The sequence below is a fragment of the Oreochromis niloticus genome, linkage group LG1 (genome assembly GCF_001858045.2).
Source record: "Oreochromis niloticus isolate F11D_XX linkage group LG1, O_niloticus_UMD_NMBU, whole genome shotgun sequence".
Classification (NCBI taxonomy): Eukaryota; Metazoa; Chordata; class Actinopteri; order Cichliformes; family Cichlidae; genus Oreochromis; species Oreochromis niloticus.
The window spans coordinates 24597332-24612681 of NC_031965.2; the positions used below are offsets into that span (position 1 = coordinate 24597332).

Sequence of the window (15350 nt, forward strand, 5' to 3'; positions counted from 1 at the left end):
TCTTACCCTCACATCGTGGAAATGGGTGGTTCCACTTCCGGTTGATACCATGCAGGCATGTTAGCACTGTGTGTCCAATCAAAATATAACCAGGGTAGCACTGAAAAGTTATAGATTGCCCGGCACTGTAATCACTGTTGATGATGTCACCGTTTGCGAAAGGAAATGGATCCTGGCAGTTTTGAAGTTGGTAGGCTACAGACAGAGATAAGAGATATATGTGAGGTAGGTAGAGATATGTGAGGTAAATGAGAAAGGGAAGTAGTTAGTTATTACACAGTTATACACAGACTCATAACTGCAACAGATGTTGTATATATTTGTCTCTCTTTAGACCTTCACATCCTAAACTGGGGAAGAAAAATGTAATTTATTTTTCCAAGTTTCTTACATTTTTAAAATTTTCTGTCTACCGCTAATGGATTTGAGGAGGAACTGAAAAGAATCTCTGACCCACAGAGACAACAAGTAGTAGCTAATGCAGCAACATCAATAGATCTGATCTCCTCCTACACAGTTATTGGGCAAAGGTATACACGGGATGCTAGCACTTGCCTGAGGAAATGTCAGTACCACAGGTATATTTAGGGCAGTTCTCACTCTGCGTGAGTGTCATGGCAAGTCAAGCTCCTTCATTAAATGTGCCGCTGACAGAGAGCAGAGGTGGCTGACACTGGAATCCCAATTGTTACAAAAGACTAGAGAGAAAGACAGCACCTAAAAACACTAGAACAGGCATTCAGCACCTGGTCAATACAAATTGTGTCTGCTGCACTAGACAGCATCCACAATGCAGATTGTGCAAAATGCTCTTGGGTGTGGTCTATGCTGGTAGCAGCAGGCTGTAAAAGGTAGGAAAAAATGGCTTAACATGCATTTGAGGTGCAGGATGTGCACAGTGCAAGACCTCAAGTCCAAGCAGGACATGCAACAAATAATACAGCTGATCCTAGCTAAACAAAGGCTAATAAGGTTAATAGATCATTGCAGAAATAGAACAGAAGAGAAAGAAAGATGTGATAGACGCAGAGTTCTCATAAGAGAGCAACAATGAGATGAGTGAATATGAAAGGATATGACACCCAGAAATGCATGAAGGTAATAAAGAACTATGGTGATTGTGGAAAATGAAGGCCAAAAGATGTGCACTTGGAAGGAGTATTACTCGCAGCTATGAAACTACAGCCAAGAATGTGGTTCCAGCAGATTCCCAGGGCAACGTTTAAACTTTCTATGTACAAAAGTGTACTTAAAAGGTGCTGCAATGTCAGCGTGCCAAAACCTAAAACTGGAATAAGAACTCCCTTAAGCTTTTATGAGCGACATTTGAGTTGAAATGTGAGGATGTATTCACACTGATTTTTTGGCATAGAGTGCTTATCCAACTTAGCTTTTAATAATTTGCTTGCAGCTATTAAGCCTTTTTAACTGTAAACATGTTACCCCCTTGAATACAAAGCCAGACTGTGTACGTAATATTGAGAAAGCATGCACCGAGGTTGGAGGTAGTGTTGTGGACCTCTGTCTGCATTGCATCTTCTCATCAAAGAACTGTTAAAAAAGCATCTGCTGCAACTCCACATGAGGAGGCTTGTCCACATCCTCTACGAACAAACAGCGGGATAACAGTGATACTGACTGCAGTGCTAGAGGACTTACCATTCCAAATTGGTGGAAAAAAGGGAACTCACTTCATGTGCACATGAAGTTTGCTTATTTGAAATTGAATAAGCCTTGTTCTAGTTATGCTGGCATATAGGCCCAGAGTGCATCTCTTGTGTCTTTGAAGTGAAGCACTTAGGGCTACAAGTAAAGCCTGCTGGACAAGATGCCAGTCTCTCACAGGGGCTTACTAACAATCCATCGTTTTTAATGATGAGTGGAAAGCCATGAGGTTTTTAAGTCTTTAGCATGACTCATTCATGGATCAAAGCTCAAAACCTCATAGCAATACTTTCTTTCTTGGAGTTGTGAAAGCTTTGTAATGTGGCCACTAGGTTTGGGATATTAATTTATTCAGAGCATTTGAGCAGACCATTTTTCTGAATCATTGCATTGAATAAATTTGGACAAACTAAACAACGGGACTCATTTCAACACAGGTCTGTTATCATAGTGACCCTTGACGGACTGTAAATGCCTGCAGTAATAATTCAGGGTCTGATATCTGTAAAGACTGTATTGACTAAAAAAAACAAAACCAAAACAAACAAACAAAAAAGATCTAAAAAGACAAAAACCACCCATCAACTCACCCTGATAGGTCAGTTTGAATCCTGGCCGGTTCTCTGAGTGGTCACTGTAGAAGTGGATGATCGTCAGGTGGGTAGTGCTCAGTAAAGGGGGTGGGAGCTGTGAGCCAGTAAACTGACCAATAAGGGATGAGCTGTGCTGTGGACCAGCCCTGACTTCTAGGAAGTCATGGTTGTCTTCTGAAGAGAAGTTTTGGAACTGAATATGAGCTCCTGTAATGCAAATTATAAAGACACATGCTATAAACGACTATATAAAGACCTGATAGTACATTATTTCAATACAAAGAAGAACTTTACTTTACTTGCATAATGTGCATACAGACATGGTGCACGTTTACTAATCGAGTGCAATACGTTTACATGGTTTGAAATATTTATGTCTATTTTTACTGCAATATTTTTTGACTATTTTATTGTGGGGTTTTTTATAACTTGCATCAAAAATACAACTGTACATTTATTGCCCAGGTTTTCTTTTTTTAAATTTACATAATCTGTTACACTTTTTGCAAATGTATATCATACACACAAAATAATAAATACTACATCCCCCTAAAATTTCCAGTTCCTTTATTTACCAACACATAGCAAACAAATATATAGATATAAATCTGCTGCAGATTCTGTGCTACAAACAACTTAGCCAGCAGATGTACTGAAAGTGACACCTATTTTTTAGGAATGCTCTTACATCCATACTACTTACCATATCCAGTTGGCAGGGTGATTTGCCAGGTGCAGTCCAGGTTGCCGGGGTAGTTGCCAGGGAAACCTGGACTAAGGATGACACCACTCATTTCAGTCAGCACCCCACCACAACGAGCTGAAAACACAGGGAAAACAAACACACTGTTAACACTGAACAATGTATTTTAAAGATCACTGCTTCGACAGCGAAGTTTAAGTGATGTGTTTTTCACAAAATTCTGTAAATTCATCAGCCACAGTGGTGAATAATACATATCTTTTTAAGTACGAGCCTTGTTATGACATCCTTTTCTATAGACATTTTTGGATATAAATGGGTTGATGTAAATATCTCTTACAGAAATAGGTAAAGCAGGTTCTGGAAAGCTGGTCCTGACATGTCAAGTTGAGTTTAACTGGAACTGGCTTCTGAGATCTTTTACCAAGGACTGAATTATTTAAGTCTCCATGCAAACATCAAGGTTACACAACACTATTGCATAAAAGGTACAAATAACACACACGCATATATACACACATAAGTAAACATATCCAGTGTGCCTGAGTACTTATGTCACTTTGATACACCAGTAGGACATATTTTCTTCCAAACTGAATCGCTCACTCGTAACACAATTTAGCCAGCGGTGCAGTGTATTTGCATTTGAGCGCGTTACCTATGCAAAGAGGGGGTGGGTAGTTCCATCGACGCACTGTCCCGGGCATGCAGGAAATGTGAGAGTGACCCTGAAAGTAATCACACAGTGGTTAAACTTAAGAAAAAATATGTAAGTGTAAGGAATGCTGATATATCTTCACCAGGTAACTGTATTTTTTTTCCCCTTTTTTTAAAAAAAGGGTTTTTTAAAGGAAGTGGAAGCAAAGGCATAACAATGGCATTTTTCAAAACTCGAAAATTCATATTTAATAAGCATCTGATGTTTTAATACTCCTGAATAAACACATGAAAACCCATGGCTTACTACATGACATCAGTGTAAAAAATTTTTTGAACATTTGTCTAATGGTCAGTTTGTGTGAGTGTGTTCATTACCTGCAGAGTGTAACCAGGTTCACAACTGAATGCCACCACCTCATTGACCATATATCTGTCTCCAGTTTTAATTCCATTGGCTGGGATCATTGGTTCTGGACAAGTGGTAAGGCCAACCGCTGTAACAATCAATGAAATGAACAAAAGCACAATGAACTATGTTATTACTATTCATAATGTCACTGTTATTTAATCTTCTCACTCTCCGGGTCCATTCATGTGTTTTGGACTTGAGCACACAGGCAGAAAATGTAAAAGTGATGGTGTCATCAGTTCTAAAAGTTTTACGCAGACATGGAAAATCAATGTTTGTCCTTATAGTCGTTCATCTTATTGCCAACTAAAATCATTTTATTTTCCCTGTGCTCTCTGCTAAGCTTCAACTGCAGTATCGCCAGGAAGCCTTTCCTGTCGTCCTCATTCACCTGTATGTGACCTTTATCTTGACATGAACAAACTGATTATAAAACAACATCACAGCAAACACACAAGTTTACCCAAGTTTATAAGTTGGGGGTTTTTTTGTATTAGACAGTTGTTTGTATACCCCAAAATAGTGCGTCTGAGCAGGCTGGCTTTTTATAATTACAGAGATTAATTTGATGGATATATAATTCACAAGATTAAGTCACAAAAGCTCTAATGTCTTTTTGTCATACACAAAAGCTCATTTTAGAATTGACAGCTAGTACAATGATAAAGCGTGAACTTTTTCGACGGCGACAGCAGCTTCTGAGACGTGCTTAAAAATATGTGAAGGTAACACAATGACTTTTGGTTATGTATTCCCAACACAATAAAGGTTAAACACATCCTTAATAAGTTTGACAGCAGCAGGCCCTTATCAAATAGCATCGGTAGGAGTGTATCAGTGTGTTCATTTGTGTGTGTGTGTGTGTGTGTGTGTGTGTGTGTGTGTGTGTGTGTAGACGTTTGTGGAAACTTCCGCAGGAGCCTGCCCCAGAGCGGTTACCATGGCAACAAAGGGGTGGGAGAGGGATAGAGAGCAAAAGAAGAGGAGACAGAGGGGTGAATGTTTGTATGTGTGTGTGTGTGTTCCCCTGTCTGTGTGTGTGTCTGTGTGTGGACTTGTTGGTTCATTATCTACCTTCCTACCAGCAAAACGTTGCGAGCCCACTGAGCTTACACGCATGCCCCCCCCCCACACACTGGCTCACCACAAATACATGCACACGCATCCAGGTGGCCGAGATTCACTGAATGACATTTGTGAGTGTGTGCGCATGAGCGACTTGTGCTGAAAGTGCTTGAAGAAGGACTGAAGGGTACTTCTTTTTTTTTTTTTAGATGGACCAAAAGTGAAAAAGCTCCGGGAGACTCTACACACACGCATACACACACAGTGTATTATTATGCAGAGAATCAGCGGGCTGTCATGACAACTGATCAATGAAAGTATTCCATTTGGCTGACCATCTTTCTCTCTCTGTGTGCGAGCGCACTGTTTTTCCCCGGGAATGAGGGAGCAGTAATGCCCTGTGAAATGCTGACAGCACCACAAACCACTCCACTAGGGCCACTAGACTAAGACTAGACAGTGTCAGCATTTAAGTCTAACTGACTGGATTTACAATACTTTTGTTCCAGTTTATGTGAGGACAGGCAAGGGAAAAAGATCCCTCTTTCTGCCCTTCAGATGAAACACCCTCTAGTCTGCCTAAAATTATGAAAATGTAATTACAAAATTCACGTCTTCAGGAGACGTTTTCTGCCCACTTATACACGCTCCCACGCTGAAATTTTTTTACCCGTGAATGTTTGATATTTTTCTTCCTATAGAAAACCTAGAGTAAATACATGGAAAATATGCAAAATATAGCTTCCATAAGAGTGTTTGTGAAGTCTGGTTGTGAGGTGTTGATTGTGGTGCTATGGCTGTCATCATGTTGTACACACACAGAGGTGATCATATTTGGACAAAAGGGTAGAGATGTCAGCAACTTTAGCCATCCAGATACATCCAATTAATGTATGGCTGCATCAAAAAGACACCTGCTAATTAGCAATATGTAACAGACTGATCAAATAGTCGTGGTTTGTTTTTGGAACTACTGATAAAACTAAGTTTCTGTTACTGAGATTGCCACTTGGGAAATCAGAAGACGGCGCAGTGAAAGATGGGTGAATAAGAGATATTGTTCCAGAAATAGTTCTATCATTTGAGTTTTGATTGTGAATTTGAAGATCATAAAGTTGAAATCATCAGTAAGAGTTTATTCTTTTAATGTCTTGCAAGTTTTTTTTTTAAATAGTGTTTAAAAGAAGGATCAAATTGAAGTATCAACTGTGGTCAAATAATAATTTTGATGCATCTATTCTGATCACCTTTTGAACAGGTAAGTTGACTCATCTCTGGAAAGCTTTCTGTTTAATAAAAAAAGTTAAAAGCCTACTTTGTGTTGAGGTCTCCTGTACAGAACCTCTCTGGAAGGCAAACGTCTGCTACATAATGAAGAGCTGACAATCATTTTAAGATAAGTAAAACTCTAGTGTGAAACCTGCAAGATATTTTTTTAAGGTGCTCTGGGAAGGAACTGGCTTCCATGAAAAGAACAAAAAGATTTCTTTCCAGTAAACAAAATTAAATATCATGTCCTGTGTTGGTATTTGGCATATATTTGAAAACATTATTTGAGAAGACAGAAATGCTACAAGGACACAGGGTCATAAGAATATAGACAACACTGAAGATTTGTGTCCACTTTTTTCCCTTATCTTTTCACTCTAACCTTACCTATCATTTATCATCTGACTCCTCCCTTTTCCTTCTCTACCCTCCCCTGAGCCACGCCTCAACAATCTCTGTGTATCCATTATTAACAGCCAAGTTGAAAACATGCAGAGATTAAGGTGCATACCTGAGGCCTTGGAAATTGCTAAGCAAAGACTCACAGCCTTGGCCAGCTGCTTGAAGATGTACACCAGAGAGATAGAAGGCAGGAGAATGAACCAGCTGTTCTCCACAGAATCAGCCAAGGTGTACTCTCAGTGGCAGGGGAACAATATGAGAACAGCATCACCAAGGCTGGAGACGGAGCAATACTTCTCCCTGATGGGAGAAGGACGCAACCCGTAACAGCAATGCTCAGTGGCTAGTGGATCTAAAAGCAGACCACAGCAACCTCCCTAAACAGGGTCCAGTAACCATCACAGTGGCAGACATTCAAGAAAGGGTCTCCAGTATGAAGAATTGGACAGCACCAGGCCCTGACATGGTTCACACCTACGGGCTGAAGAAGCTGACTGCACTCCATGAGCGCCTGGCAGCACAGATGAACCAGCTGCTAGTCGATGAGAGACACCCGGAATGGCTAACTGAAGGCCAGACACTCCTGATCCTCAAGGACCCCCGAAGGGACCGGTCCCATCCAACTACCAGCCAATAACCTGCCTTAGTACCACATGGACGCTCCTGTCAGGCATCATAGCGGCCGAGCTACCAGAAGGCAACATTGCAGACATAGAGGACAGTTACAAGTACCTGGGGATCCCACAGGCAAATTGGAACCATGAAGAGGCTGCTAGGAAAGCTGCAACCACCAAGTAGCTGCAGGGGGTCAGGCAAGTCCTGAGGAGTCAGCTGAATGGTAAGAACAAGATCCAGGCTATCAACACCTACGCCCTGCTGGTGATCAGGTACCCTGCTGGGATAATAAGCTGGCCAAAGGAGGCAATAGAAGCCACTGACATCAAGACCAGGAAGCTCCTGACCGTGCATGGAGGGTTTCACCCCGAGTTCAGCACCCTGAGGCTATATGCTAAGCGGAAGGAAGGAGGCCGGGGACTGGTGAGTGTCAGCATCACAGTCCAGAATGAGACAGCCAACATCCATGAATACATCAGGAGGATGGCTCCAACCGACTGCGTGCTCAGTGAATTCTTCAGACAGCAGTAATTCAAGAAAGAGGAGGAACCATCATGGAAGGACAGGCACCTGCACGGTATGTACCACCAGCAGAGAGAGGAAGTGGCTGACATCCAGAAATCCTACCAGTGGCTGGACAAAGCTGGACTGAAAGACAGCACAGAGGCACTAATCATGGCAGCACAGGAACAAGCTCTGAGCACAAGATTCATAGAGGCTGGGGTCTACCACACCAGGCAAGATGTGTGTATGTGTACACACCAAAGCAATATAGCACCCGTAAAAGTGACCAATCTTGCTAGTTTGTGTGCATCAACATGCCATCACAAGGAATTCAGAGCGTAGCAAAATACAGACAACGGAGGCTCAAATATGTGCACTCTCTACACACACAGAGAAATGCACGTATTCACACAAACACTGAAACCCCCATGCATATTTACAAAAGGGGACATGTTCATTGATCTAGAAGTGATTCTAAGTTAAAACAACTACAAAGGACTAAAAAGCACAACCATGCTCTGACGGGTGTGTAAAAGCATGATGTTAATATCTGTGTCTATACCTTTGTCCATCTACATATTTGTGTGTGTGTGTGTGTGTGTGTGTGTGTGTGCACGCAAGTGAGTGTGTGTCTAAGTCTACGTGATTCTGTTATGTCCCTCCAGGTGAGCATTCTGCGTGTGTGCTCCAGTGTGGGTCTCAGTATGTGTGTATGCTCTCAGGCAGTACCAGTTCAGGTCACTGACTCTTGCTATTTAATGTTAAAGTTCTGGCTGTATTGTTGTCTGTGTGCATTTGTAGATTCTTGAAAGAAGAGACCCAAAATCGATTAAATTCTTGGTTCTTGTGCATCAACGAGTATGTTCTTTTCCACCCAATGAATCTAGCATTGCTTCATGCTATCCTAGTATGAATATTAACAGTGTTCACTTACTTTTGTATTCTAGGTGAAAGCCTGCTGCCACCACACTGATGTCACTTTGAAAGTGAAGAAGGAGCTGATTGGATGTTGAGTTGAGGAGGGCAGGAGCTGTTGTTCCTGAAAAAACACAAAACATAAAGATATCAGAGACCCAGTGAATGATTAGAGAAAGCATTAAAGTTTGAGGAACATAATATTAGATATACAGGAAGGAATCCCTTTCTACGTAATGGTGCTGCTTTTTCAGCAAGACTTAGACTGTATGTCTTATTTAAATCCCAGGACCATCTGGGAAATTATGTGTAGAGAAGGTGAACAACCCCTCACCCTCCATGGACAGCTAGCATTTTAGTGTCCTTATGTGAAGCGGCCCTTATCTGCCCCAGTGAAGCTGCTCAGTGGTCAACACCAGATCACTGTGGTTATAGTGGGTAGATCCCCGGTGTGCCTTCCTTAGAAGGGCGCAGTCAGTTATGTGTGGGTGGGTGTGTGCGTTGCCCTATGGGCAGCATGTTTTATGTGTGATAGCTGTGTGACAGGTATGTGCTTGGGGCAGGTCACAGGGGAAACTCTGCAGGGAAATCATAAAAGGTTAGATCATTCTTTATCCCTGCCTGTCTTCTTTCTATCCCTTTTTCATTTTCTTTTTCCTCCACCTTCAGTCTCATGGTGACACTCTTCTTACTGACTGCTTAGAATTGGAAGAATTCTGTGTCTTAAAAAGATTTATTCTTTATTTAAGATATATATCATATTTTTGGTATTACAACTCATCCATCACAGCTCTCCAGTGTATGCCATATGTGTGTGTATCTATAGTTTAAGAGCTGCCATATCTAATTCATCATAGATCTTGTGTGTTTGTGTGTGTGTGTATCCATAGTTTAGGAGCTGTCATCTCTCATCCATCATAGGATATTGTTTGCATGTGTGTCTGTGCATAACTTAATGCATTTAGGTGCATGTGTGAGCATGCTGTCTTACCAGAAAATGACCCTAATTTGGGAGCTGTCATGTCTCCTCCATCGTAGATCTCCAGAGAGTCCCAGTTGTGCTCAGTAGCAAATGTCATTACTTGGATCTAAATAGCCAACAATGATAATAAATGAACACAACAGCCAACAGCTTCCTCCATAATTAGTGTATATCCAGTAGACTATGCATTTATATTTAAGTGTATATATATATATATATATCTGTACCTGAATCCCAGCCCCTTCACTGACATGAATCCTCCACAGACAATTGAGAGTATTTGGGTAGGGTTCAGGATAGCCAGGAGACAGTATTGTCCCGCGACGTTCAGTCAAATTACCACTGCAGGGAACTAGAATGAAGACATAAAATCCACATTTTTTGGCAAAACATTATAACTAAATGCCAACAGATGGGGCAGGATATTGGAATATGGCTCTTCGTTCCTAAAAACACACAGTATGGTCTTCAAATTATAACAACAGCGAGCCAGACAGGAAAAATATTTTCCTATTTTTCCTGTCTGGCTCGCTGTTGTTATAAAACACCTTTTATGGCATAAACTAAGGTGAAAGTTGAGGCTTTTTACAAAAAACACAGCTCTCAACAGGAAGCTAGAGTTCACACGGATGCATTTAGTTTTAGAATTAAACTTCAATCATTACTCTCATTAACTAGTACAAGATGCTTCACAGAAAGGACTAATTACTCAAGGCCTTTTTTCATCTGCGTTTTCATCAGTGCTCTCTGGGGATTTTAAATGTCATCAGTGAAGTATCCCAGAATGCACTGCATGCCAACGAGTATGACATTGATGGTGAAGAGCTTAGGCTTAATGCTGTTATTTGTTTCAGAGGACAGCTGTTAAGTTGTTTTATTAATTTTTTATGGGTTTTTTTTCCAGGTAGTCCTTCAGTTTTTCACTTATCCAGATTTTGCATTAATACTTAATAATACTCAAGTCTGCACAGACCTGTTCAGGGATCTAAGGTCCTGCTTGTGGGTGATATCAAGCAGCCATACTGATGACTCTCACCCTGGCTCTCAAAATGACAGTTGGCAATGTTTACAGTCATGCCAGGGAAAACAGCCATATCTCCCTTTGGTTATCTATTGTTATCTCTTTTGTTGTGTTCAAATGTGATATCATTCTAACTGGAAGATCAAACTGGATCATTGATTTGAAAGAGATATTTTTTTGCTGTCAGTCTGTCTGATGGTTAAAGTCAAACTACGTGTGGCCTTTGGGGTCCTTATATGCACAGATATCCAAAATTATAGACAACTGGGGACTTTATTGATGCATAAGACGATTTTTAGTCTTACCTATACAAGTTGGTGTTGTTGTGTTCCACTGTGCGAGGGCACCTGGTACCGCCTGGCACCGAATCGCATTGGATCCCTTTAATAGATATCCTGGATTGCACTCAAACCGAACCACAGAGCCCACTGAGAACTCTGAACCAATCCGCCTGCCATACCGAGGCTCAGGTACTGAACTGCACTGGCTGTCACTGGTCCGAGGCACAGCTACAATAATGACAGTAATTAAATAATTCAAGATGAGGAAAGACGGGAAATAAAAATATGAGCAGAGAGACTTTGAAGTTGATCTTGACTTGAACATATGTTATTGTGAACACATGTCAAACACAGTGAGAATTACCTTGGTAGACAAAGTGAAAGCCTCTAGCTGACTGGCCACTTTTAGCATTGAACCGGAGCATGATCTGATTGGAAGTTGCCAATGGCAGTGTCTCTCCTGAGAAAAAGACAAAACAAAATACATATATCACAATGATTTCAAAATGAATTTTAATCCTAAAACTTTTTTTTGTAGAAGCTTTAAAAGCAGAAGACAACAGCAACAACATACAGATCCTTTTTAAACCTACATGTGCTACAAAGATACAGACTCTCAGTTCCACAAACATTCACTGTGCATTTAAGTATATGTTAAGTGCCTATATATTTAAGAGCACCAGCTTCCATTCATAACTCAGCAATAAGCAGGGTTTTTCATTCTTTTTCGCCTTTTGGTAAAATATGTGCCTCACAAGAATTAAAATGCAAAACAAAGACGCACACACGTGCACACACCATCTCAGCAGGCATACACAAACAGAGATTTATATGCACACACATACGCAGGCAAATGAAGTAACAGTGATAAATGGGTAAAACATGGCCTGGTGTGGCTGACATTTAGAACCATCATTAGCAGCACGGGGATCAGGATGTGTGTGTGTATGTGTAAGTCTGGTATGCGTGTATGTGAGTTAATATGTTTGTGAGTCAGGATAATCAGTCAGTTAGGTGGAACAATGTGCTACAAAGCTGTTTGCCCCCTTTTTTCTTGTGTATGCGTGTGTGTGTGCGTGTGTGCACATGTGAATGCGTGCGTGAGTAATGGGTAATGATGCGGATAACATTATTTTGTAAAGCGTGGTATGTTTCATTCGTTTTCAGCCCAAAAAAAAAAAAAAAACCTGAACGCAAAAAACCCAAATGAACTTCAAGGTATGAGTCATTCATTCTATATATACCATTACCAATTAAATTAGACGGGTTGTATTTTTCAGAAAAAAGGCAGCTACATCCAGTCAACAAAAATAAGTCTCACTGATCTACGAGCACAAAAAAGCAAAAATGTAAGCTCGGTTGTCTTTTTATCAAACTCTAAACCGCTCCAGCATTATAAAGAATTTTACTCGTAGTTGTAGTTACATTGTTTACTAAACACTGTCATTTTCTTCCTTTATAATTCTACAAGCCAAAGAAGGTAGCAAAAGCGGGATAAAAAAAAGAATAAACACAAGAAAGAAAATATTCTGAAAGTTATGATTTTGACATAAAGGAACTAAACGTCACTTCTAAGGGGATTCCCCTGCAGCGTGCCTCCAGGCCATAACACACGAAATTCACACAAAAGTTAAACTCTGAGGCGATGCCTTTGCATTTTACCAGCAACGATGATAATCATTATATATTTTTTTATTTATTTAACAAATTATTATTAATATCCTTTCATCTAGATCAAATTAGTCATATCTTTCTATTTCCATCCATCTGTATTACTGTGTAAAGACTCAAAACGTTGACAAGCTGGGGTGACTCAAAGTTGGAAGATAAGAAAACCCATGGAGGATTCTGTTAAGGAGTATCAGTGCTACTGTATGTTGTATGGCCCCAGTGAGACGCTTTCCACTGCTGATTTCCTCTTGTAAAGATAACCCGTAATGGATTTTCACCAAATACATCACTGTCAAATAAATTGTGATAACGACCACTGGTGCTGTGTTCTACAGCCCCCCAGAGCTGCTTTCTTACAGAAGATTTCATTATTTTCCTCTTTCGAAAACAGCTCAACAGTGCAAAAAAAAGAAAAAAAGAAAAAGGGAATATTGTAGGTGGGGCAGCTTTTCAAAAGTATAATATCATGCATGTATAAGTGAAAAAACAATAAAACAACAGTTTCTTTGATTGCAATATAATATTAAAAAATAAAATATAAAAACTGCATTCCTCAGGCTGTGTCTGGCTGTTTCTGGCACTAGAGTTGATCAACAGACTCACCTGAATGTGAACCAGCCAGGGAGCTGAGCAATCGGGCGTTGTCATTGGGTCCATCAAACAGTTCCACTGAGTCATTCATTGCTGTTTGGAAGACCGCAAACTGACCAAACACCACTGGACAGAAAAAAGACAAATAAAAATAAATTTGGACAAATGATTATTTAAAGATTTGTACAAAGTCTTCTGTGCTTTGATTACAAGACTGACTGTAAGCAGTCTTGTATTTATGCACTTACCGAACTGAGGCGACACTGTGATGTAATAGGAGCAAGTCTGTTTTGTCGTGTAGTTTAAAGGATAGTTTGGAGACAAAACAACCCCTTCAGATCCACCATACTGTCCTCCGCATGGCGCTGTACACAGAAGGTGATTATTAGAAGCGTTTCATTTAAAAGATTTTAGAATGTTATTTAGATATTTTACAACTACAGCACAATAGCCACATGTTTTATAAAGTAGTAAATAAACACAGTATTTGACAATATGAATACCAAAGTACACCAAACCAGGGTATTCTAAATTAAATGAACTCACACTGATGCACACAAATTTTGATTGTTGCAAATTGTGGAGATACTACTGCACAATTAAAATTGTGCACGTTAGCTGCAATCCTTGGACATATAAAAACCGTATTATTAAAGAAAAGTAGATACCGAAAGGACGTACAATACCAAACCAATACTAAATATTCATCCAACCTGTTGTTTAGCCCAAACAGGTCACCAATCAATCACAAGGTCAACACAGAGAAACAAACAACGACCTACAGCCAATTTAGAGTCACCAGCTATACTAACATGCAAAGAGCTGGAGGCACATAAGAACTTGCAAACTCGACACAGAATGCCGATCCGACTGAGAGGTTTAAACCAGGAGCCTTTTTGCTGTAAGGTGACAGTGCTAAGTACTACACCAACATGCTGTCCCCAATATTAATTAATTTGATGTTAAAAAGACAGATGCAACTTAGTATGCAGGACTTGGCATTGGTATGTAATATGATACGGTGTTGGTCATATTCACAGCGATGATTCAGGTCTGAAATCCTGTCTCACAGAGCATTTTATCAGTACAGCAGTAACCCCTTGCTCACTTGCATTAATGAAGTTGAGCCCTTCAGGCACACAGCAGTCTGCTAACATTTGGTATTAACTATATATCCAATCAAATGTGTTTGCGATACTCTCCATAATATTTCTGCATAAGCTCCACCTGCTACTTTGTAAAATGATTTTAGCACGAGTCTTAATCAACCTTGATTAAGACTCCTAGAACCTCTACAATGACGCTAGATCAAACATGTAAATGTACGAGTAATGCAGAACTACATAATATTTATCAATTCTAAGTGTGATAAATGTTTTTGAATCTTATTGTCCTGAGAGTAATCACTCTTCCAAAATGTATATAAAAGGCAGTCCTAGTCACTATGAAATAAACTACCGCCTCAGTACATTCAGCTTCTGCTAGGTAAGACTTACAGTGGAGCTATGCCATTACTTGGCTCACAGAATCATATTTCAGGATGGTTCATTAGTTAACAGCACATTTAAATACTGTTAACTGGAAACTGTCCATTCATTAGAGGATGTTTGCTTGTCTGCAAGTGTTGGTTCCATAACAGACTGGAAATCTGCTTAATGGATAAAATTCTCACACGGTGTACACTGGAGCTCTCTCATGACCTTATATAATATAAATAAATATAGACAAAAGATAAACGTAGCCATCATTTAGAGTACAGAACAGTGAGTTTGTTCAGTGACATATTGTTGTGCTTGTCATATTTTTTATGCGTAAAATGTGCACAAAGTTTAAATGTTGCTAGCCATTTAAAGGTTAAGAAGGTTTATACTCGCATCCAAGTGCAGGAATGTCTATATTTTGTTTCTCTTTTATTTATTTTTTTTATCAAGTGTACTTTTCTTTCAATCTCCAGAGTGGCAGAAAAAAATCACGTGGATAAAGTGAAAAGGAAACGCTCACCTC

The 15350-nt window shown here is 40.0% G+C and overlaps 1 protein-coding gene across 2 annotated transcripts in view; it reads right to left on the reverse strand.

Moving 5' to 3' along the window:
- Nucleotides 1-15350, reverse strand: part of LOC100698036 (CUB and sushi domain-containing protein 1) — a 414635-nt gene that overhangs the window by 66919 nt on the left and 332366 nt on the right. For both annotated transcript variants that reach the window (XM_019359325.2, XM_019359321.2), the window contains exons 33-44: nucleotides 13595-13711; nucleotides 13359-13472; nucleotides 11449-11544; nucleotides 11109-11312; nucleotides 10010-10134; nucleotides 9792-9888; nucleotides 8820-8924; nucleotides 3997-4115; nucleotides 3620-3689; nucleotides 2962-3078; nucleotides 2256-2465; nucleotides 7-195 (exon numbers count right to left, since the gene is read on the reverse strand). In XM_019359325.2, the coding sequence (XP_019214870.1) occupies nucleotides 7-195; nucleotides 2256-2465; nucleotides 2962-3078; nucleotides 3620-3689; nucleotides 3997-4115; nucleotides 8820-8924; nucleotides 9792-9888; nucleotides 10010-10134; nucleotides 11109-11312; nucleotides 11449-11544; nucleotides 13359-13472; nucleotides 13595-13711 (1563 nt within the window). The remainder of the gene's footprint in view (nucleotides 1-6; nucleotides 196-2255; nucleotides 2466-2961; nucleotides 3079-3619; nucleotides 3690-3996; nucleotides 4116-8819; nucleotides 8925-9791; nucleotides 9889-10009; nucleotides 10135-11108; nucleotides 11313-11448; nucleotides 11545-13358; nucleotides 13473-13594; nucleotides 13712-15350) is intronic.